At 38.2% G+C, this 23596-nt stretch overlaps 1 protein-coding gene across 1 annotated transcript in view; it reads left to right on the forward strand.

Annotated features, from left to right (window-relative positions):
* Positions 1-23596, forward strand: part of dok6 (docking protein 6) — an 89058-nt gene that overhangs the window by 31385 nt on the left and 34077 nt on the right. Inside the window, exon 2 of the mRNA XM_021313446.2 lies at positions 11556-11663. Within this exon, the coding sequence (XP_021169121.1) occupies positions 11556-11663 (108 nt within the window). The remainder of the gene's footprint in view (positions 1-11555; positions 11664-23596) is intronic.

Raw genomic sequence — 23596 nt, forward strand, 5'->3', positions numbered from 1 at the left:
CCCTTTTTAAAGGAATTGTAAATGTATTTGCACCTCTTAAGTATTACGATTTGTGTGTCATTATTCACTGATTCTCCCATTATAGCAGACAGCTATTTTTATTCCGCTGCGTGATTAGTCATTAAACTGAGGCGAGCTGTCATTGGAAATCATTTTCATGTCTTTAGACAGTTCTTCAGTTCATCCAAATGATGAGCGATTTTTTTTTTTTTCCTTTAGGGGGAATGGGACCCATATTTTACCGGGAGGTGAGACAGTTCCTCAATAATGCCAGAAGTTTCATAATGTTCCCTGTTGTCAGTGGACTTTGTGTTTTAGGCCATTTACAGCAAAAGGATGGCTGCTTAAAAGATGGCTCATTATTTTGTCCCATGATTTGTCTGTGTCCCTAAATTTCCACCAGTCCTCCTGGGCTTCTTGTCCTGTTAAATGTTGATGCATCTTGAAGTAAGATTTCTTTACAGACAGGTGTGTCCTCCAGGGTTGTTTACAACTTTTCTGTCCTCAAGAGGACATATAGTGGTTGCCGCATTTATTGGCAACTTTAGTAAAGATGTGTACAAAGCAAAATGAAAATCCTTTTTTATTGCTGTGTTATAATCTCACCCTGAAACCCTTAGAAAAAGCCAGCCTTCAACTTGAGAAAATGTATTCAGTGGAGGAAAATCGCTAGAAAGGAATAATTGTTTTTAATAAAATCGCAATTTTTGTTCCCCCTATGTCTTTAAAATAAATACAACTAATGCACTGTTTTAGTTAGGGCATTTTTTTATGTTGAGCATAGTTTCTGAGAACCTTTAATTAGTAAATCATTAGTAATTAAAGGTTTTCCTAGCGTAGTAATACGATGTGACCTAGCAACCGACCACAAGGCTGAACAAGGAGCCATATTTGTCATTGTGCATACTGAGAAAGATTGTAAAGAAGATTCAAGCTTCCATATCGCGCTGTTAATTAATACCAAGTAAGAAAGGAACAGCGTCTAGGGACCAAGTCTCCATAACAACAATTTGTAGCCATCAACATGCAAGTAGGCACTATTAACTGTTTGAAATACTAGAGCATATTAAATAAAAATCTGATTCGACCAGTAAAGTGAAAATTGATCAGAATAGGGTCTTTCAAAAGGGAAATGATCCAAAACATCTGATTAAATAAATTGGTGACCAGACGTCAAAACAACACAATCAAGCAGCAACCTTCTTTGATAAAAATCAAGTTGAAAACATTATCCTGTTACACAGAATTTAATATATTTACCACTTAAACATACAAGCAGCTTTTTAGTATTTGTGTTCGCAAAGACGTTTTCTCCCAAACGTTGATAAACAACTTAACATGAAAAAACATACATTTTGTTTTATAAATTATTTATATTTAAAATTATCCCATCAAAGGAACTAAATAGTAATGTGACTTGTGTTTTTTACTTGACTATGTTTCTTACTTGTGTTTCTAAACTGTTATATCTGTAGCAAGATTTTTTTAATGAGTAATCCAGTTAAACACATAAAATGTAACAAATGTATGTTTGAACTTTAATATATTGCCAAATGTTCATTGGTAAGCTGCATTTGTGGGAAATGTAAGCTGTTTAGTAGAAGTGTGCTGAGCTTGGTTTTGTGTGTCTGCTATTGTGTGGGCTTTCTATAAGGGTAATTAAATGTGATTTGTGTGAATGCCATCACATCCAAAAACACAAGGCCTGTAAAACAGACAAGGAGAAATTAGGTTAAGTTTCTTACCTAGTCTGCTGAAATTAGCTGCAAATAAAACATATCTAAAGCGCTATTTAGGCTTCAGATTCAGTTGTTACGTTTTAGAATATCCGGTTGTTGCGGATACAAGTGGCCAAAATAACTGTGTCTGGGCTCTCCCTTAGAGAAGCTCGGTCATCCGGAGGGGACTTAGAGTAAAGCCGCTGCTTCTCCATGTCTAGAGGTGCCAGCTGAGGTGGCTTGGGCATCTGGTCAGGATGCCTCCTGGACGCCTCCCTGGTGAGGTGTTACGGGCATGTCCCACCGGAAGGAAACCCAGAGGAAGACCCAGGACACAGCTGGCCTGGGAACGCCTTGGGGTTTCACTGGAGAAGCTAGGCCTAAGTGTCTGGGGAGAGGGAAGTCTGGGCCTCCCTACTGAGGCTGCTACCCCTGCTACCTGACCTGGATAAGCGGAAGAAGATGGATGGAAGGATCGTCTGCCTTATGCAACCCCATTGAACATGTTGGTTGCTTTTGACTCTGTGTGTGTGTGTGTGTGTGTGTGTGTGTGTATGTATGTATATATATATATATATATATATATATATATATATATATATATATATATATATATATATATATATATATATATATATATATATATATTCATCCAAGTTAGATATATCAGAGAAATATTTTATTTATTTATTTATTTTGGAATAGTTCCAACCAATTAGTCCACAGTATATGTGAAGATGCAAATGAGCCCATTTTAAATACTATGTTCCTTTTTATTATACCCAGCTATTTTCATACAGCTAAATGACGAACATGTACCCATGCTTCACTCTGATTATTTTGATATTTATGTAATGAGCCTGGACAGCACATAGAATAATGACCTTTCATTGCTAATAATTGTCACATTTTTAGTATTCTTAATTGAATGAAACTTGATTGGTAAAAATACTTTAAGGAAATGTACATGAAATTAAGTCAACATGCCTGTATGTGGATGATGAATCAGGGTAAATAACAAAATAAACAAAGCTAAGACAGCAATGTGTACATGTATAGTTTTATCAATGATTTTAGATGACCTTTCCAATAGTGGAATGACAGGTTAAGAAATTAACTTAGTTTGGTTGCTGGTTTTCAGTGAGTTAATCTAAATACCTTACCTTCCTATCTAAAAGTGTGTGCTACTGTGTTGAGTCACTTGCCAGGTCAAGTCAGCAAGCTGACTTACCATGACTCAGCAGATCCAGTTAGACAATCTGCCTCACAATGCCAAACTCGCTGCCTTGCAAAGTTGAATGTAGATAGATGTTGTTCCACAACCTATTCAATTGTTTGTTCTGTAATTGTGCAAAATGATACTCGCAGTTGTGTAAAACGGGTCTAGCAATCCTACCATCTAAAAGTGGTTGAACAGTAGCAGTGTAAGATCCTGTAGCACAAGATCTTATGAAATGAACATAAAACAAAACTCATTAACGAACCGAAGTTTGTCTTGCTAAGCGGCATTCAGTCAATGTGAGCATAGGATTTCATCTGTTGAAACACGTATAGGTTATTAATATCAACATTGGATGTGTTTATTTCATAAGATGTGAGTAGTTTGAGCTTCACAACCTGTGTCCTTGTTTGAGACAGTTAAAGTTTGAAGGAAGTATATTTTTAATAATAACCTAGTCAATTTATATAGATTTCTAGTTTGGCCGGCTGTCAACTCTTTCACAAAAGCATTCAAGATGTTTTCAAAACGTTTACATAGTTTGCATGACTACATTTTAGGTACTGCGTTGGGAAAATAAACTATAAGCAGTGTTAATTAAAGCAGCACCAAGTAACTATTAGCCACTAGGGGCGTTAGACCTGTAACTATCAGGTTTAGCAACCCTGGAGGCCACTGGCAATCCCGCACTGTTGCAAAATTAAACAGTCTCCCTCCGTGTTTAGGAATCTGATAGCAGACCACTTTGTTCCAGGACATTAAGAAGTCATGGAGTTACTTGCATAGACAAGGCCACATTTACCCCTCTAGAGATGTAAATCCTACATCAGACAACCAAAAATATGTCTGGTCAGGTAGGTGTCATATTTGTGACATTGCGCGTCACAGATATGATATGACACATCACTTAATCAGTGACGGATCCGACCTTCTCAAGTTATTCTGTCGAGTTTTTGAGAAGGGGAGTCCACACCGAGCATTGATACGTGCCAAGTGCTGTATATTGACCTGAAAAAAATAATTTATTATATTTTAAAACAAAGGTATAGTTGACGATATTTTCCGGAAATGTAGGTGTGAAATGCCATGTCACTTTTTGAATAACTCCGTATGTGCAAGTCCATATTACCTGCTATTCCGCTCCTTAGGGGATCGCATAAAAGAATCTCCGAAATACTGGCCTTGTTTCTTTCTTCTGAGGCCTTTCTCTTTATCTCATAAACTTGTAAGACAGTTTGCTTCTTGCGACTCTCAGCCATTTTCAAAGTATATGGTGAGAGCAGAGGAGCTACAATGAATGGCTGAAACCAGAACTGGATACATAAGGAATGTGCATTGGTGTTACGTGAGCATGTCACAATGATTGGCATGTGGAACAACCCATAGATAAGGTGTTCCCGCCAGAACTCGAAGACAAAAGAAGATTGTCCACTATATATTTAAGTGATACTTGGGTCAAAACTTACACAATGCTGCTATTATAAGAATACCACTACTGGTTAACCATTAGCAGCTAACGACAGCTAAACTCAGCATCTGATTTAAAACTTTCAATGGTGTTAAACTATGTCAGTATTTCAGACTTTAATTGGTTTTCTTGTTGAAGATGTTCAGACAGGTCCACTCTGAACTTGATAACTCTACTCTGAAAATAGATGTTTCTTTAAAGCATAATTTAAAATGGAGAAAATGTCAGACCTGTACCAGAATATTCCACACTGATAGAAGAATCTTTGAAACTAAGTTTATCTGTCAAACCTTTATTATGTTAAAATAAAAAATCTTACTCTTCCCATTTTGCCTCCTTCCATGCATGTCAACTCAATATTGTCTTTTCTTGTCTCATTAGCTGGAAATATGGTTATCTTATAAGGTTTTAGCTGTATGCATTTTTTATACTTGTATGACCTCCCTGAAATAATACAGGAGTATTTGGCTATACTGTCTGGCCAATTATTGTATGTAATTAAGGTTGTTTTGAGGTTTTCAATACATATATATATATATATATATATATATATATATATATATATATATATATATATATATATATATCCTAGATTGAGAACATTCTGTAGTTTGTTACTGAAGTTGCATCTTGTGATAAAGCAATCTAAGGAGCAGATAACTAGGTGAGCAATCCATGAATGTTACAGGACCATCATGGCAACTTTTACCGGTTCTTATTGCTGTACCAACACCATGGCCAAATCCAGCCTGCTGTGTCTCCTAGCAGGCTGCAAACCTTTAAGCTGAAGATCCAGATCCTGAGGCGCTCTTGTGGGAAAAGAAAAGCAGTGTTTAATTTACACAATCTCTGTGAATTGAGAATCCCCAAATTATGCAGTTAGCACTTCTTTTCTTTCACTATATTACCCATGGGTGCTTCCCTCCCTATTTTAGAAGTCTGTCTTACTGAAACACTTCTGCTGGGTTTTATCTCAGGCGGTGTCCTTCTTCTCTTGATCAGGCAGCAAAATTCTTCAGGATGGCATGGATAGATAGGAAAACACGGCACCTTCATATCTATGTGTTACAAGCTCTCCCTGTATTTCCAATCAACACTGCTTTTTGTCCTTCTTGTTTGTCCCTCTACCTTCTGTGCTTTCATGTTTTTATGGCTACTTCAAGTAGACGTCTTTTCAGATTTTAGTTTGTGCCTCTTCTTCTCTTACATCTGAAGTGTCACATTTGCGAGAGTTTTGAATGCAGCAACACATTCTCGCTTTGATACTTTCAGGTTTTGAAATGTATAAAGAAGTTCTGCAAATAAAAAGTCTTAGAGTTTTATTCGACTAAACATAAACCGATAAACGGCGAACAAACGCAGCTGCATATCGAAGTGTGTAGTAGCGTCCTAATGGTGGACTGATTGTTTCCACCTGTGAATCAGACTCACTGCTGTTACTCCATCAAACACAAGACTGTATAGTAAATAATGCCGGTACACAAAGGAAATAGGAGACAGACAAACGTTAACAAGAAATATACTTTAAAAGCAAGAACAAAAGCAATTAAACGTATCTTTACCAATCTGACGATGAATATGCAGCTTTGTTTGATGACCATAGTAAAATTAAATACTGCCACAACTTTTGGAAGACATCTTCTGTGCCTTCACGCCAAATTGACACCAAGCCCTATAACCCCAACTTTCCAGCATTTGAAGTCTAATCGATTTAGAGACTGAAAAAGAGATCACCAGGCCACCTTTGAATTTTCCCAGTTGCTCAAGTTCAAAGGTCGCTTTGATTTTTTGGTGATTTTATTTGACAGTGTCTTGGAGGTGATGGACACCGTATGTGTTTATCCACAAGTATAAAACCGTTGTTAGAGGCAGATATGTGACTGGAGAGAAAAACTTAAAGAAGAATTTAATCTGGTAGATTTACTTTCTCTCTGTCGTTTCATTGTCTCTCTCTTGTACTGGTAAATTGGCTTGCATAGCCAAACGGCGCGTTCTTCACCCTTGTGGCATCTTGAGGCACACCAACCCAATAAAGAGTCTCCTTTTTCCTCTGTGTAATTACAATCAGTGTAGAAGTGTCACTGAATAGGACCCAGCCACCAGCTGGAGAATAGGGCTGCACTGACAAAGCACTTGCAACCGTGGAACAAGTAAAATTAAGTCCTTCCTATTCATACTCCCTTGTTCTTATTATGCAGAAGCTATCTCAGCTTTTGTGCCGCTGTATTGTTACTTAATCTGAGCACTCCTTGGCTGAATTACTTTTCAGGCATCGAGCATTGCTTTGACTCCAGCACCCCCCCCCCCCCCATCCCCCCACCCCACCACCGCCCCCCCAAAGGGAATTGCGGCTACTTTTAATTTGGCAGTTTTAAATGTGGCTTCGGCCATAAGAGATTCACCTATGTGTGCTTCCATCAAATAAGCAGGTTTGGTGCATTTTATTTTTGTAAGATCTAGAGCAAAGATAAATAAAATTTTTTTTTGGAGCCTTTATAACTAAGGAGAGAATTATTGGCAGTACATTAGAAGAAAGTAAACGGTATGCTACAAGCTATTTCTGTTATGTGCTGTTAGTAATGCGCCCGTGCAACACCTAACTAGAATTGAGACCCATTAAGGCAGGCCGATAAGGACCTCGGGATCCACTTTACTCATTTACTGCAAAGTGCCAAGTTCAACTCAGTGGGCCTTTTATAGAGTACACCAGCTGGGTAAACAAATTAATCGTCAGGCCATGGTTTCCCAGCACAACCATGCAGCCCCGGGCAATCATACATCAGACAGAGTGATAGCGACTGTCTCCACCAGGAAATAGAAGGCTTCTACTATTAAAGATAGGCAACCACAGAGGACCGTTGGTCAGCGGCATTCATAGTTATTCTGCCTCTCAAGTGTGCTGTTCTGCTTCGGTTGACTCTGTGGGAATAATAAAATGGAACAGCTAATGTGTTTCATAAATGTGACTGACTAAAGAGCTCTGCACATTGATCAGTGCCTCAGAACGGTGCTACAGTAGGAAATTAAATGGGACTGGACATCACTCAGGAATGTGAATTATCTTGATCAATGCACAAAAGGTATTTAGCATGCATGGATTTGAGGTTACCTTAAGCATAAAGGTTGTCTTCAGGAACTAGTTGCTTGTTTAAAAAAAAATGCAGCTTATTGAAACGATGCAAAAATGATGCTGTGTATTTAGCTGGGTTTTCTTCCTGGGTATCTACCCTTTAGTAGGCTGCTGATTTTACCGACACACATGTTACCAATTAAAGCTTAATTAAATAAGGTAAATATTTAGTCTATCTAGCTGCTGGAGGGAAAAATGTAATTCAATATTTCAGTCTAAACAACAAGGTTTTATTATCTAAGTTGCTTCTGGTCGACATCTCCTGTTTTGTCATTGAACCATAGGTGTAATTTCCTAATGACCAATGCCCTCAACAGCACATTTTAATTTGATGCATTAAACAAGTGTCACAAAATATGTGTCTGTCATAGTCTGAATGCATGGTCCTTAAATAATAATTTACTTGTTATTGCAATACCTCGTATATCTTCATGTAATGCGTATTGCATACTGGGACGATGAAGAAAACAAAAAATGTGTGAGATTTTGTGCAGTCCTGAGTCATGGTGGTGACATACTGCCAGTGCAGATCAGAGGTTTATGAAGGTGTGTCACCAGGTGACCCTTTAGAAGTCTAATCCAGAACCTTAAACCCATTTTATGTTGAACAGGGAGCCAGTGCAGAGTGATCAATAAAGGTGACACTGTCAGGAGGGTTCTGGCCAGAAGCCTTGCTGTTGCATTTTGGACAAGCTTCAGGTGATCCACAGAAGTTTTACTGACAAGAATGACCATTTTCATCTAAGTATTGAATTTACCAGCTTTCAGTTTACTAATATTCCCTGACTGATTGAAAAAGGAATGCACAACTCTTTTGACATATGGTTCAAACTGCACATTTCATCAGAAGTCGGCCCCAAATATGTATGCAGAAAGTAAAGTGTCCAACAATATTTGAGTCAAGTAATCTGGTGCACAAATCAGAATGTCAGTTTAGTGTTTAGTGTCTGAAGTGACACTAAAATAATGCACTGTGTCAAAGGCTGAACTTAAATGCAGGTTCACTAACACCACAGATTATTCTGCTACCTTATACAACTTGACTTACATGCCTGTGTTACCCTAAAACGAGCTCCTCTGATATTTTTCCCTGTAGGACAACTTTTGAAAAAAATAATAATAATACATAGCTGACTTTATATGACCAAAGTTGCTTGCAGCACCATGTGTGTGAAGGGCAAGTTATTTTCCTTCTCCCATTGCTGACTGCAGCATCTCATTGAAAATAATTTAAACCTGAAGACTGGTATAATGCAAAAATGTTGCCCTATAGAAACTACAACAGGTTATAACTGCAGTGTACCTTGAAATCGGAAACCGACCTATTTCCAGTGTTTGGTGTCCTATTTATGGTTTGATCTTGAAGTAGACCTACAAACGGTGCACCCGCCTGCAATGGTGTCAGCCACAGAATATGGGCCAGACCGGTCTAATAATTACTAAAGTACAGTAATCTTCAGGGTCGGAAAGGGCAGCTGTGCGACGTTCTGTTGATGTGTGTGCATTTCTGTGCATGACTGCCCATTGCATCATGCCAGACAGAGACTGCGGTTGCAGCAGAGCGCCAAAAATGGAAATCCATTCCCTCAGGTTCAGGCTAAGTTATAAAGTCGTTACGCTTGTACAAAGTGCATTTTCTCCAAAGCTTTTAGGTTTAAATTGCCTATTTTGAAACACTTTGGACACGTATACACAGATTTCTGGCTTTAAAACAATTTCTCTATTAGTTTTTTTTCCCTCCTTCAGTGTAGAAAGCAGAGTCTAATGATGGCCGTACTGGCACGATAACAGATGAACCCTAAGGCAGCGTTGAAGTGAAAAAGTAAATACAGAGCTGAAAAAAAAATAATACATCGAGCATATTAATTTATGGCTATATAAATATTGAAATTTACCCTACGTTGCCGCAACAAAGCAAAAAAAAAAAAAAATAACAATGAAGAATGGCCTTATTCTGCGTTCAACAGGATTTTGACAATTCTCTCCCAGTCTACAACCGCTGTCAGAATTTGCTGCTGTGTTGCAGCGAAAGCCCCAGAGTGGCACAGAAAAGCCTTAAAAACACCTCTTCTGAATCACCGTCTCTGTGTGTCAGGTTAGAGCTGTTTTGGTTATTTCATCCTTGTTTTGAAGAGGTGGGTGCTCCGCAGGGAAAAGGTTATGTCATGTCTGTGCACCAGTCAGGCTCCGGCAACATGTTAGTCCTGAGTCTTGTGACAGCTGGGGGTTTGTTGTCTTTCGTTTCCAGTCAGCTTCAATTAAACCTGATCAGGACCGTTCCTCTGAAGCGAGGTTAGAGAGCTTAAAATAAGATTTAGTTGTACTACTGTTCAGCCTAATTATGTCATTTATCACAGCCCTACAAATGTCAACTTTTAAACATGAATCGCATAATGAAGGGGGCGTTCGACAGCCTATGGAATTACTGTTGACTCTTTTATTTAAGCTTGTTCTATATTTCCATACACAAGTAATTATCGAAGGGGGAAAACACTCGTTAAACCAGCCCCTATAAGGACATTTTGCATCCTCTATGTATGTTCACACCATTTTACACAACTGTAATGAAAACACTGTATTCTGCTCTTGTTGACTGGATTATAATTGCAAAAGAAAGGCAACATAGAGCCAAATTGTATGATCAAGTGGACTCCACTATTGTGGGTTTTAGCATCTTATCCACAAAAACCTAGGTGCAATATGCGCCTTAAAAGGGACATATTGGGCTTTTCAGTTTTTCCTTTTCACATTGAAATCATTTGTTGTGATCTATATATAAAGTGAAACTGCGATGCTTTGAATTACCTGTTAATTTCGGTTCTGAGAGCAACTTGTTTTGGTACTGTCTCTTTAAATCTAAAAGAGGTTCTAAGCACCCTGCTCCCCTCCAGGTCGCCGAGCGTTTCACTTCACCCCGTTGGGTCATTTTTGTAGGGCGCTGGGGGAAGGTTGTAATGAAATGTATGGGTTAATACACCCAACAACCAAACATTTTGACTTACCCACTTGTAGTTCCGGCATCCTTCAGCTTGTACTACAAAATCGCTCCAACAAATAAAAATGGTGGATTCGCAAAGTTAGTTAGCTGGAAGTCCATGACCTTGTTTAAGAGCTATGCAGCAAATTCTGTGACCTGATTGTTAAAAAAAAAAAAAATAACATTGTACAAAACAGTGAAGACTGAATGTAATGATGCAAAAAAAAATATAAAGATATCTATGAAGCTCCTGGACAGACTGTGTTCAACTTTTCTGCACTCCATAAGACTTTAGGGTTTTAAAAGTGGATTTTTGCATGAAATGACCCCTCTAAAGGAAATGAAAGTCCCCTTAACAGGTCAAATATAGTTTGAGATGCTTATTAATGAATGGCATTTGGAATAGTCTATCAGATAGTAAATCCTAGCAGCTCTTTGGCATTACAACATTGCACATGTTGATGATGATGATGATGATGATGATGATGATGATGATGATGATGATGATGATGATGATGACTGTGGTTGGATATGTAGATGTCCTGATGCAAAATTTTCTGTCACAGGAACAAACATAACTTGGAGTTGAAAAAAATATACTGCAAAAATATATATTGAGCTTTTGCTTGATGTGATATCATTGTTTGGTTTATTTTAAACAGAATTATGCTTCCTGTGAACAGTTTAAGTATTTAAGTTGTAGAAAATTGAGTATGCTCTCTTATCTCTGCGCTTAACTATTTACAATGTATGCGAATAAGTAATTTGGTACGTAGGCTATATAACTTTATCATTGTAAAATAATTTACTTTAGTTTTTTTAACAGAATTTAATTGCTCCTTATATGCTTTTCATTTTCGTGCAACCTGTACATAACAATAAAAAAGGACATATGCGCTTTTCTTTCTTCCAGGTCATCCTTTGTGGATGTTTAGCCTACATTTTCTTTTTGCTTTCTAGTGTTTTTTTCTGAAACCATTATGCATTGCTTCTTTCTAGACAAGCTGTACTCGTGTAACTGTGTCAATGTTATTCTTTGTCAGATCTTCAGGAGGTGTTGGCTGGTATTTAAAAAGGCCTCAAGTAAAGGACCCAGACGGTTAGAAAAGTATCCTGATGAAAAGGCAGCCTATTTCAGGAGTTTCCACAAGGTAAGAGCATCATCAACTTCATTTAATCCATTTTCAGTATCCCCTTTTTTGTCTTATTGTTTTTCTCTTACCCCGGTCACATCATAGTTTTAGATAAATAAAACTCCAGCATACCCTTTCTATCTAAGTAATATTTAAATTTGGGTGACCATATTTTAATTTGCAGAAAAGAGGACACTTTAATGATACTTGGTTTGCTTAAAGAAGGCTTATAATTTAAAACATATTTAAAGTATGCCTGTTCTGTGTGGTTAGAAAGAATAGTTAAATAACAAGCTTCAGATAGGCTTTCATAAGTCAACAAGTATAAAAAAAACAATTTCTGTATTTGAAAATGATCATTTAACAATAATAAGTGACTTTTCGAGTCATATTAGACAAGTGAACAAACAACAATCTGCAAAAATCTGAGAAAACAAGTTTCTTTTCTTTTCAGTGTAGTAAAAATAAAAAAAAACAGCAATCTCACAGACATTTAACTAACAAAAATGTATGTCGTTTTCATCTTCATCCTCCTTGTCTCCATATGTTGCTGCAGAATTCATCTGACTTTGCCGTCTTTTTCATTCTTTTAATCTGTCGGTGTATTTTATGCATAAATAAACATACATGTTTGCACATTTCTTGAGATCAACCTGCTCAGTTTCACACTTCTTTGGTCTTTTTAACATGTTATTTTAACAACTAATAATTGAACAGTATTGTTTTTCTTGTTTTGCAAGTTTTACGTTATATCATTCTTATTTTTGGTATTTATATTTCTTACCTTCTGTGTGTATCGGCATGCTTCCATTTGCCTTTTACGTTGCTGCCGGTACACGTGAATTTCCCCACTGAGGGAAAATAAAGGTCATTTCTATTCTATTCTGCATATCAGTTTTTAGTTGCTCAAGAAATAAATAAGAAGGTCTTTGCAAGAAGTGTCTTTGAAATTATACTCCACCAGCAGAATCCCCTTCAGTGAGTCAACAGAAAGCTGCGTCCTCTCCTTGGTCCTCTGGCTCTGCATCAGTGAGAAATCCCTCTTAACATTTGCACCGTGTTTAAGGGAAGTGCAAAGACCAACTGTGCGATCTTCTGTAATTCTGAGCAACATGTTATGCCTTTTTGCCAATCTCAAAACATTTGATCCACTTCTGGTGCATCCTAACAATTTTCCCTGGTGTAACAAACTCAGTCATCTCACACAGCCCTTTTATCTTTTTCTGTGTTCATGTGACCGATGAGACCTATGGCACCTTTCTCCTGCCACAACAGCACATGCCAGCTTTGCACACCAAGCACTGTGCCACCCATTCACCAGGACAAGGACAGTATGAGGGAAATTTATTTTGCAGTTCATTGTTAAAGCTACACTTGCTCTTTAAAAACTTGTAAAACGCAGCAGAGCTACCAGCGCTGCCATGCTGTTTTGTCTGTGAGGAGAGAAGAACCACCCACAAGGCAGCAGCTCAGGGACGACGTCTCACAAAAGGAAAGCTGTCTTATTTTACATATTGCACCAGTCAATCTAAATGCACACCTATTGGTACTGTTTAAAATGATTAAACCCTGACATTTTCATTAATTTATGAATCCCCTCTGGATCCCCCAGACAGAGCATAAAAAGCGGAAATATCGGGTTAAAACAAGACTTTTGGTCACCCAGTGTTCTTATACCAAGGTAAAACAGATTTTATTAGGACATTATATGGACGGCAATTAATTTATTTAACTGTTTTTGGTATATGCCTAAGCCTATCTTAAACTCAGTTCCCGCCTCATCCAAAACCAGCATTTCATCCGAATAAGGGCCGGCCTTTGATCCGACTAAGATATGCCTGACCTTCTAAAGAAAGATCCTAAAGCAGGCCGTCTTCAACCCTGATCCTCACGACCCACTGTCCTGCATGTTTTAGATGTGTCTGCTCCAGCACACCTGCATCAAATGATTGTGTGAAATCCTCAGCAGCCATCAAGGGCTTGCAGAGGCCTGTTAGTCAAAAATGTATTTAGGTCAGGTGTGTGGAGGCAGGAAAACACCTGAATCATGTAGGACAGTAGGTCCTGAGGACCCAGTGGGTCAGGTCAGGGTCAGGGTTTCAGACCCCTGTCCTATAGCGATAAGTAAGCCCTGGTACACACAACTTAAATACAATTTACAACAATATGTAGGATATTAATAAATTAGCACTACTTACATTTGGATTTTTTTTTGGTATTTGAAGGAACTCTTCAAGTTCTGCCTGTGACTTTTTAACAATTTCTTCAAAGCTGCTGTTTTCCCTGTTGCTTGTAAGTATTTAGGTTGTAGAAAATTAATTTTTTCCCTACGCTCAACTTTTCCTAATATGCTCGGTTATGGTACTCTGTGGAGAAATGGCTTCTTGAATGTTTGTCTGCTTGACGACTGTCAAGTCACCAGTCTCCCTTGTGATTTTGTAGGCCACAACACAACATTTCAGTACGACAAAAATATTTTCATTCAAAACAGGTCTTTTGTGATATACAAATTCCCTAAGGAAGAAAGGTTTGAGTTTTTTATAAGCTGGAGGCCGATAATTAAAGGAAGAGGTTTAAATACTTGAAAAATATCATTCTGTTTTTTAATGATTATGCGTAATATACAAGTTTCAATTTTGGTTTGGAATTGCTGAAATTATTTAATATTTTCAATGATAACACAATGATAATATAATGTACTGGAAGGCACCTAGACATCAGACAATTTCTAGAATTTAAAATAATATTTGCTTTACTTAAAAATGGAGATTAGCCTAACACAAGACTATTCAAATTTGTATTATCATTTTCATATACAACAATATTAAACATATTTTGGTGTAAACTAATTTATATATCGAAATCCAAAAAATACCAGATTAAGAAGAAAAATAGAAGAAAAAGAAAGTATGATTGAAACTAATTATGCATAAACTTAATATAATACAACTTGTTTAGTTGTGATAGTGGTTTATTTATGTGCAAATCTTGACATAACAAAGCTACTCTTCTTCTTTTTTTTTTTTTTAGAAAAAAGGATTACGCTATTTAGTTGTCACAGATTCACAATTTCTCTTATTATATGATAAAGCTGGTTTGATTATCTAAAACAAAAATGATTACCCAGCCGATCATATTGAGACGAAGCACATAAAAATTAGTAACTGCACATATGGCTGTTCCTGGCTTCTGAATGGCTCTGTATTATTAATCAGTCGAAAGAATTAGCTGGATCTTAACAACTGTAGTATAAAGTATGTAAATCATGCCATCTGGAGTTATATGCTCCTTTATCGATTGTTTTTGAATGGCGTGCAAACCATACTTTATTGAGCCGAGGCGTTCAAATATACAGTTTTGTTTTGAGTGGCGAAGTCTATTATGCTGATGATGCTGATGTGTGCCGTGCATTCAATAATCAGGAAGCTGCATCATGTAGCAATTACATAGCCATGAAATTAGGTATTGATGTTCTACAAAGTATGTTTTTTATTGATTTTGAAATGCCCTGACCTTTTGTGCTTTGCCATCATTAGATAGCCATCTCTATTTGAGTCCATGCTAATAATGCCAGTATCTGCTTCCCTGCAGCAGACCGTGGGTTCAGGTGGTACTAATAGGACGTTGAATGTTGATGCTTGTCTTTCCTCTCCGTCTTCTCAAGTACAGAAAGCTCCTCAGGCAGCTGCCTCTGGCAAAAGTCTAAATGCTTCTGACATAGACATGCAGAGCATAATTACCAGGCAACAGCCAAGAGTTTCATTTTGCAATTTGGCAAACTGCTGAAATTAATTAGCCTCAAGTGATAACATCAGCCGAGACCTCCTTGCCAACAAATGAATAGCATTTGAGCTTAAGATTAGTTGATAGAAAACCAGAAAGAAGAAATCCTGTTCCCTACAATCTAGCAAAAATATTATATCTATAGTTGAAGCTACATACTTCCCTGCTATGTGTTTGAAATGGGTTCCAAATCCTTTTATTAGTGTATATTTTTATTCACTCTAAAATGAAACCCTGCTCACTCTGTTCCAAAGCAAAAGATGAAGAACACAACTAATGCTGCAAAAAATAGGGGGGGAAATATTAAGCTGCTCACTATAGCCATGTCTTAATGTTTCTTAACAATGTGAATGGAAATATGCTCAAAAATGTAGCTTTCCTGTAAATAACTGAAGTGATATGTAGCTGCATAAACCATAGTTTAATTGTTTCACATGGATGTTGCATCGGGTTGACTAATATCTGACATCGGTCTTCCACCTCAACATGACTGGAGTACGACTGACCACCCGTACGTCATGTTGGATTTAAACCCACGTTTTCTGTTGAATTCATCTGGTGTCTCTATATTATACTTCTTGTTTGTTTAAAACCAAGATGCTGCTTATTTACTGGTGGTTTGAGAGTTGTTGTCCTGTTCAAGCATGCAATTCAAGGGCAATTCCTCTTCAGTTTACAACCTTTTTAAGTATTATGATCTATTCAAATTGCCTCCATAATGCCTGGCATGCACTAAATATGACAGACTCTATAGTATGAGAAACAACCCTATATCATGCTTTACAGCATCTTTTACAGCAAACCCTGTCTGCGGTTCTGACACCCAACATATATTTCTGATCTATTGTAATGATAAGCTACAGGGGTTGGACAATGAAACTGAAACACCTGGTTTTAGACCACAATAATTTATTTGTATGGTGTAGGGCCTCCTTTTGCGACCAATACAGCGCCAATTTGTCTTGGGAATGACATATACAAGTCCTGCACAGTGGTCAGAGGGATTTTAAGCCATTCTTCTTGCAGGATAGTGGCCAGGTCACGACGTGATGCTGGTGGAGGAAAATGTTTCCTGACTCGCTCCTCCAAAACACCCCAAAGTGGCTCAATAATATTTAGATCTGGTGACTGTGCACATAGATATCCATAATAAAGGCTAGATGTCTTACGGCGGAGTCTCAAACGTCATCACCGGCGGCCATCTTGCCTCAGGCAAGCTTTCTGGCGTGCTCTGTGGTACCTAATGTAAGGTGAGTGATCAGCACGAACACAAATACTCTTATCTCATTGAATTCTTGACGGATTTACAAACAGTTTGGTTTCTTACAAACGTTATGAACGTGGCTATAATTCTTGATGCATGAACATGTCAAAATTGCAGATTTTCTTGTTGAAAAATAACTTAATCATGCAGCATAGTTGCGCATCACGGCTACTTGCGCAAGTTATCAAGGCTGAGACCACTGGTCAATTATATAGGTTTTACTGACACCAATAACGATTGTATGACAATTACTCTTTGGTGTAAATTTGAGGGAAATCAATCTCCCAATGGTCCAAAAAGATAAATGTTCCCCTAATTTCCCCATGGTTATTATAAATTATTTTAATATACCAACTCTTATTTCAGGATTTGTTGAGCGACGGGCTCTGAAGAAGCTGTCCTGTGATGTCTGCCGTGCCAGCTTGGTAACAGATGCTGCATCTGCCATCAAGGACCAAAGCTACCACCTGCTGAAGTTAAAAAACAATGGAAATCTGGTGATTCCATCAGAAGGCACAGTGATGTGGTCAGGACAGCAGAGTGGGTCATTCGTCAGACCTCATGTACCAGACGATCACAGCCTATCAAAGTGCTAGAGGTCGTGTACATTGTACGGAAGAGGATAGGGTCAGAGGATGTGTTTGTGCTCAGAGAGCACATCGGAGAAACACAGTATGGCATAGACAGCCACCTCCATACGCTGTTAACGTTGGTTGTGTCCTTGTTTTTTAAGTTAAGGCTGCACCACATTGCCAAAATAACTAACCTTAGCTTACAGAGCAACAACATGCAACAGAAGCTCAATAAAACGTCCTTTTCAAAGGGCATTAGCCAAGCTATGTTTTTTGGGTCATTTTTTAAATCTCTGTCTTCCATGTGTATACCATCACAGTAGTGTAGGTGGGGATTTCAACATGCTACATCTATATATACTTGTGAATGGGACTATTGTACCAATTTTAATAGCAAATAAATGTCACTTTTACAATGGTTTAAAAATAGGAACTTTTGTGTAATTACTCCTGATATATAATCCGAATAGTCTACATGAAACTTCAAAGTGTTACCTTTAATTTGAAACCTGGATTATGCTTCTACACCAAGAGGTTGCCACACAATAAGCCTTTTTTGTCAGTATTTCATATTTTATTATAACAGTAATATTCATATTATAAAAGTATGTATGTAAATATAAATAAATTAGAACTGTGGAATAATTAATCACACCCTAATAAAAGTGTTTATATATATATATGTATATATAATATATACACACACACACACACACACACACATATACACACATATATATATATATATATATATATATATATATATATATATATATATCTCATGTTGCCATTGAGTTTTAATAGCATATATTGATTTAACATAAATACCTTGTGCATTTGTATATTTATTGCACCTGTATGTTCTATTCAATGTTCTTTTTATATGAAATTCCATGGTTATAATTATTCATAAGTGTGCAGTGTCATAACTACATGTCTGAGTTTTGTTTAACAAACCAAACAGTTTGAGAATCGTTAGACAATTGAGGAAGTTATGGTTATTTAAGTACATGCGCCATTGAAACACAATGTTACGAATGAGCGAGCAGCCTGTGGCAAGATGGCCGCCACGTGCGGACGTCGACCCCCATTGGCCAGCAGCGCGGACGAGACATCTAGCCTTTATTATGGATATCTATGACTGTGCAGCCCATGGGAGATGTTCAACTTCACTTTCATGTTCATCAAACCAATCTTTCACCAGTCTTGCTATGTGTATTGGTGCATTGTCAGCCTGATACACGGCACCTTCTTCAGGATACAATGTTTGAACCATTGGATGCACATGGTCCTCCAGAATGGTTCGGTAGTCCTTGGCAGTGACGCGCCCATCTAGCACAAGTATGGGGCCAAGGGAATGCCATGACATGGCAGCCCAAACCATCACTGACCCACCCCCATGCTTCACTCTGGGCATGCAACAGTCTGGGTGGTACGCTTCTTTGGGGCTTCTCCACACCGTAACTCTCCCGGATGTGGGGAAAACAGTAAAGGTGGACTTATCAGAGAACAATACATGTTTCAAATTGTCCACAGCCCAAGATTTGCGCTCCTTGCACCATTGAAACCGACGTTTGGCATTGGCACGAGTGACCAAAGGTTTGGCTATAGCAGCACGGCCGTGTATATTAACCCTGTGGAGCTCCCGACGGACAGTTTTGGTGGAAACAGCAGAGTTGAGGTGCACATTTAATTCTGCCGTGATTTGGGGAGCCGTGGTTTTATGTTTTTTGGATACAATCCGGGTTAGCACCTGAACATCCCTTTTAGACAGCTTCCTCTTGTGTCCACAATTAATCCTGTTGGATGTGGTTCGTCCTTCTTGGTGGTATGCTGACATTACCCTGGATACCGTGGCTCTTGATATATCACAAAGACTTGCTGTCTTGGTCACAGATGCGCCAGCAAGACTTGCACCAACAATTTGTTCTCTTTTGAACTCTGGTATGTCACCCATAATGTTGTGTGCATTGCAATATTTTGAGAAAAACTGTGCTCTTACCCTGCTAATTGGACCTTCACACTCTGCTCTTATTGGTTCAATGTGCAATTAAGGAAGATTGGCCACCAGGTTGGTCCAATTTAGCCATGAAATCTCCCACACTAAAATGAGAGGTGTTTCAGTTTCATTGTCCAACCCCTGTATGTTTACATGCACAAAATTTCCTGATTGCATTAAAATGTATTCGGACTGAAAGAAGTACTTGAAGTACTTGCGTCTTTGCTAGACTACAAAAATAGTAAACAAAGCAGTATTATACGAGTTTGTTTGTCTTCCAAGTGCCCAGGCTGAAATGTTACTGAGTAAGCAACCATTTTGAGCTCTTTTTTTTTTTTTTTCAAACAGAATGGTTGTATCGGGAGTCCCGACAGTTTTGGTTGCCGACATATTTCCGCCACTCGCTAACGCAAAAATATGTCACATTTACGTCGGGCGCATATGCGCACTCGGGTATGTTTGCCACATTCGGAATGATTTGAGCCTGACGAGCGTTTACATGCACGTTAATCGGATTGTCAGTCGGCATAAACCACCCGTCATTCAGATTACAGTTTCATTCCGATTAACCTTAATCCGATCATAATATTCCGATTGGCTTGTTTACATGACACACTTTTATTCCGATCAGCCATTTATTCCGATTACTTTTGTCCATGTAAACATAGCTATAATTTTGTGTTTTAAAAATATATATATATTTCCTTTAAATTTTAAAGCATTTTAGATCATTTCAGTTTAGTGTCCTACCTGTATTGTACGTACTGCACTTATTAATTGATTTTTCTTTCCCCCCATTCAACTTTTTTAATCAAAGCACTGTATTTTTCAGACTATAAATTGCTCGGGAATGCATGTCACATCGTCAAAGAATGCGTTATAAAGAGGAAAAACAACTTATTTGTCGTACCGGACTATACACATTTATTTAGACATTTATTTCACACAATCAAAGACTAAAAACTGCCATTTAATCTGATAAACCAATTTATTAGATTACACAGCACCATCCACAACCGGACATGGAACATACTTGGGTGGATGAATGGGGTAAATTAGCAGCTCCAACCAGAAAGGTTTTACCCAGCGCATTTCAGCGTAACGGCCCGTTATTAGACTGTGAGCGTAACGGTGCTAAGTGCTAAGCTAACAGTACGACACGGATGTTTCAGAGCAACATAAGCTCACATGCATCAGGCAACTTGTAACCCGCCCGGACAACGGACCTGTAAGCTAGCGCTAGCTGTTATTAGCCTCATGGACAGCCCTATAACAGGGTTCTGTCGCGGTCTGGGCCCTTTGAGCGGCACCTTGCAACGCTCCCCTCCTTGAATGTAGACTGAAACAGTGAAACAACGTACAAACATGAGTTCAGTCTTTGTTGTCTATAAGTTAATTTTTCAATTAATTTTTAAGTGGTACAGGAGAAGGATAGTTTTCACAAGCCTAGTGAGCCCTCCTGTGGGTTTAGACAGTTATGTTTACTCCTTGGTTTCTTACTGGTCAATATGAATTACCATTTAACTTTAATATATAAGTCACGCCTGAATATAAGTCGCAGGATCGGCAAAACTGTGAAACTAGTGCCTCTTATAGTCCGTAAAATACGGTGCACTACTTCTCCAAAAAAACATCTGAGATGACTCATTTTACTCCAATGTTCAGTTCTTAATGAACTAGAATCAGCATGTGCAGCATTTGCTGGCTTCCTCCTTAAATAAGGGCCACCTGGGTTTTTAACAGAATAAACGATCCCACAAGTTGATCTCCAGGCTGCTGTTATTTTAAAGGCATGCCTTATAATTAAGGATTTAATAGCAGAATCAGCAGCATACATGTTATGACTGTTGGGTCGGGTAGTTTTCTGTTACTCTACTACACCTACTAGTAAATTATATACTATATAGAAATGTGTTTTCTATCAAATACAGTGGTTAATTTGATTATTGATGTATGACTGTTTTTTTATTATTCTGAACACAAATGCATTTCACGGAGCTCTAAGCTTTTTTTAATCATGTGATAAGAGCCCTGTTTTCATCTTTGCATTATAAGTTCTGTCCTCTGGTCTCAGATGAAGAAGTTAACAATCTACTGAGGTGCATTTTGCAACTTTATCTTGTCCTTTGGGCCTTTTCTCTTTCTTTGGAAAGTAGTAATCCTCTGTATAATATCTCTCTGCACACCTCCTAAGCCCCTTGAAATGCACCAATTATGATTCATTATCCCGGTAAGTGGAGATGGTTTTAAAAGGCGCAGCACCATGAACAATGTTTTATCCTAATGAGAGGAGATAAGTGAAGATAATAGGAGTGCAAAGTAAACTTTATGGCTGTAGTTCGAGAGGCAATTTAGTTCCCTCTACTTTCTTGTGATAATGAGGCAAATTGGTGAGGTTTTCTTCCCGGTTTTATTTTCAGTCTGTATTTATCTGTTGATGCAGGCACCAACTAGATTGATGTTTTGATCCACTCTGTTCGCACCATTTGCCGCCGTAGTATCAGTCATGTATTGTGAATTAGGCATATCTCTGCCCACTACATCATCCTGTCACATGAAGCAACCTGTGTGGCTGTTAACCGCCCCGCTCTCAGAGGCGTCGCATACACCCAGCTCTGTAGTGAGCGATGGGCGTGCGCATGCACCGCTGCACCTGGTAATGCATTGCCACCATGATCTCGCAAGGTCCCGTCTGAGGGCTTCATTCAGCGCTGCAGTGCTTTGGGTGGGGAAATAGGCTACATTGGTAGCTGACTTACACAATCAACACAAAGAGGATTAGATTTTTTTTCCATTCACATTTTTCTTTCTTATTTCCCTCTTTATCTCGCCCAGTTCTTCTCTCTGTCTCTCTCTCCCTCCTCCTAGCAATGCTCTCTGCATGGACCAGTGGTCCATGCTGTAAGAAAGGTCCTGCATATTTTGGGAAATATTTTTAGCTTCCTGAAGAGTTGTTTTTGAGGCATGCTGCATTTATTGTGCTTTCCCGAGCTCTGGTGTGAGCCAGCAAGTGCAGTAATGTCGAGCTGTTTTGGAGCAAATGTGGATAGGTCTGCATATTTGTGGTTTTAAGGAGTAAAGTAGGGTTTAGTTGGGGTTAGGTCCTAGATATACAGTACCATAGTTGTTGAGCTGTGCCTTTTAATATTTTGAGACATAATGATCTCTAGAGGCTGAATCCTACCTAACATGTTCATGGCTATACAGAAAAAGTAAAAAAAAAAAAAAAACGAAACACAATATCTCCACATGTAATTAACTGGTAATGGCAACTTGGAAACATAATATAAAGTAACCTCAGAAAAGAGGGTTAGTAAGGATTAACAAAAGCTCACATTCACATAGTGATCAAATGAGTTTAACTGTTTTCTTATGTAGTTAAACATATACAGTCATACAGCAAGTGTTGTCTTATTCTGTTAAGCTGTTATTAGCTTTGTCTCCTGATCCTAACTGGTTTATAAGTTTATAAGTTCACACTATTGTGTATCGCAAGTCCAGTCATGTAGTTGACCAAACGGCTGGACAACTTCTAGAATATCATAAGACAATAAACATTAAATCACATCAGTTTGGACAGATTTAAAAGCCAGTTGACACAAAATGGGTTTTTTAAACATGATTTAATTGTTTATTCTATAGTTAAGAAGCTGCTACTGCAAATGTTGAGTCTCTGTTTTGCTTCAACTGTGACCTGAGAACGAAAACCAATCACAGCCTTCAGTGATCTAGTTGGAGAACGTAAAATTAAAGGATCCCTGAGGTGACTTGCCAATTTAAGGAAAACTGAACAGAGAAATCTTCAACTGAAGTCTAAAATGCACAGGCAGCCAGTGCAAAGAAATGCCTTCACTGTACAATCATTCTTAACATCATTCTTAACATCTCCAAATGGAGAACATCAAGGGCAAATAGCACAGCTCCAAGAATTGATCACTGAGGGATGCCACATGAAAGATGAGCATTAAGGAGGATAGTTTGGTTGACCATATCAAAACAAACACTGTGGTCTGCAAGCATTAATATTGCTGAATTCACAGCAAAACATAACATATAATCGTCTTTATTATCATTGCAACATACATTCTAATGAAATTTGTCCTCTGCATTTAACCCCTCCCTGAGGGAGCAGTGGGCTGCCGCTGTGCGGCGCTCAGGGAGATAAAAATGTCATTTAAAACTTTCAAAAATGCTCTCTCACAGCTTTGATGTTTCTGTCTAGCATTTCTCTGTTGCATGAGGATGTGCAGCTTTAAGTGAAAATTATTCCTAAATTGTCTCTCCACATATTTGATACTTGGGATCTTTGGGTAAGCCTAGGCACCTCAGAGTT

The sequence above is a fragment of the Fundulus heteroclitus genome, chromosome 21, assembly GCF_011125445.2.
Source record: "Fundulus heteroclitus isolate FHET01 chromosome 21, MU-UCD_Fhet_4.1, whole genome shotgun sequence".
NCBI lineage: Eukaryota > Metazoa > Chordata > Actinopteri > Cyprinodontiformes > Fundulidae > Fundulus > Fundulus heteroclitus.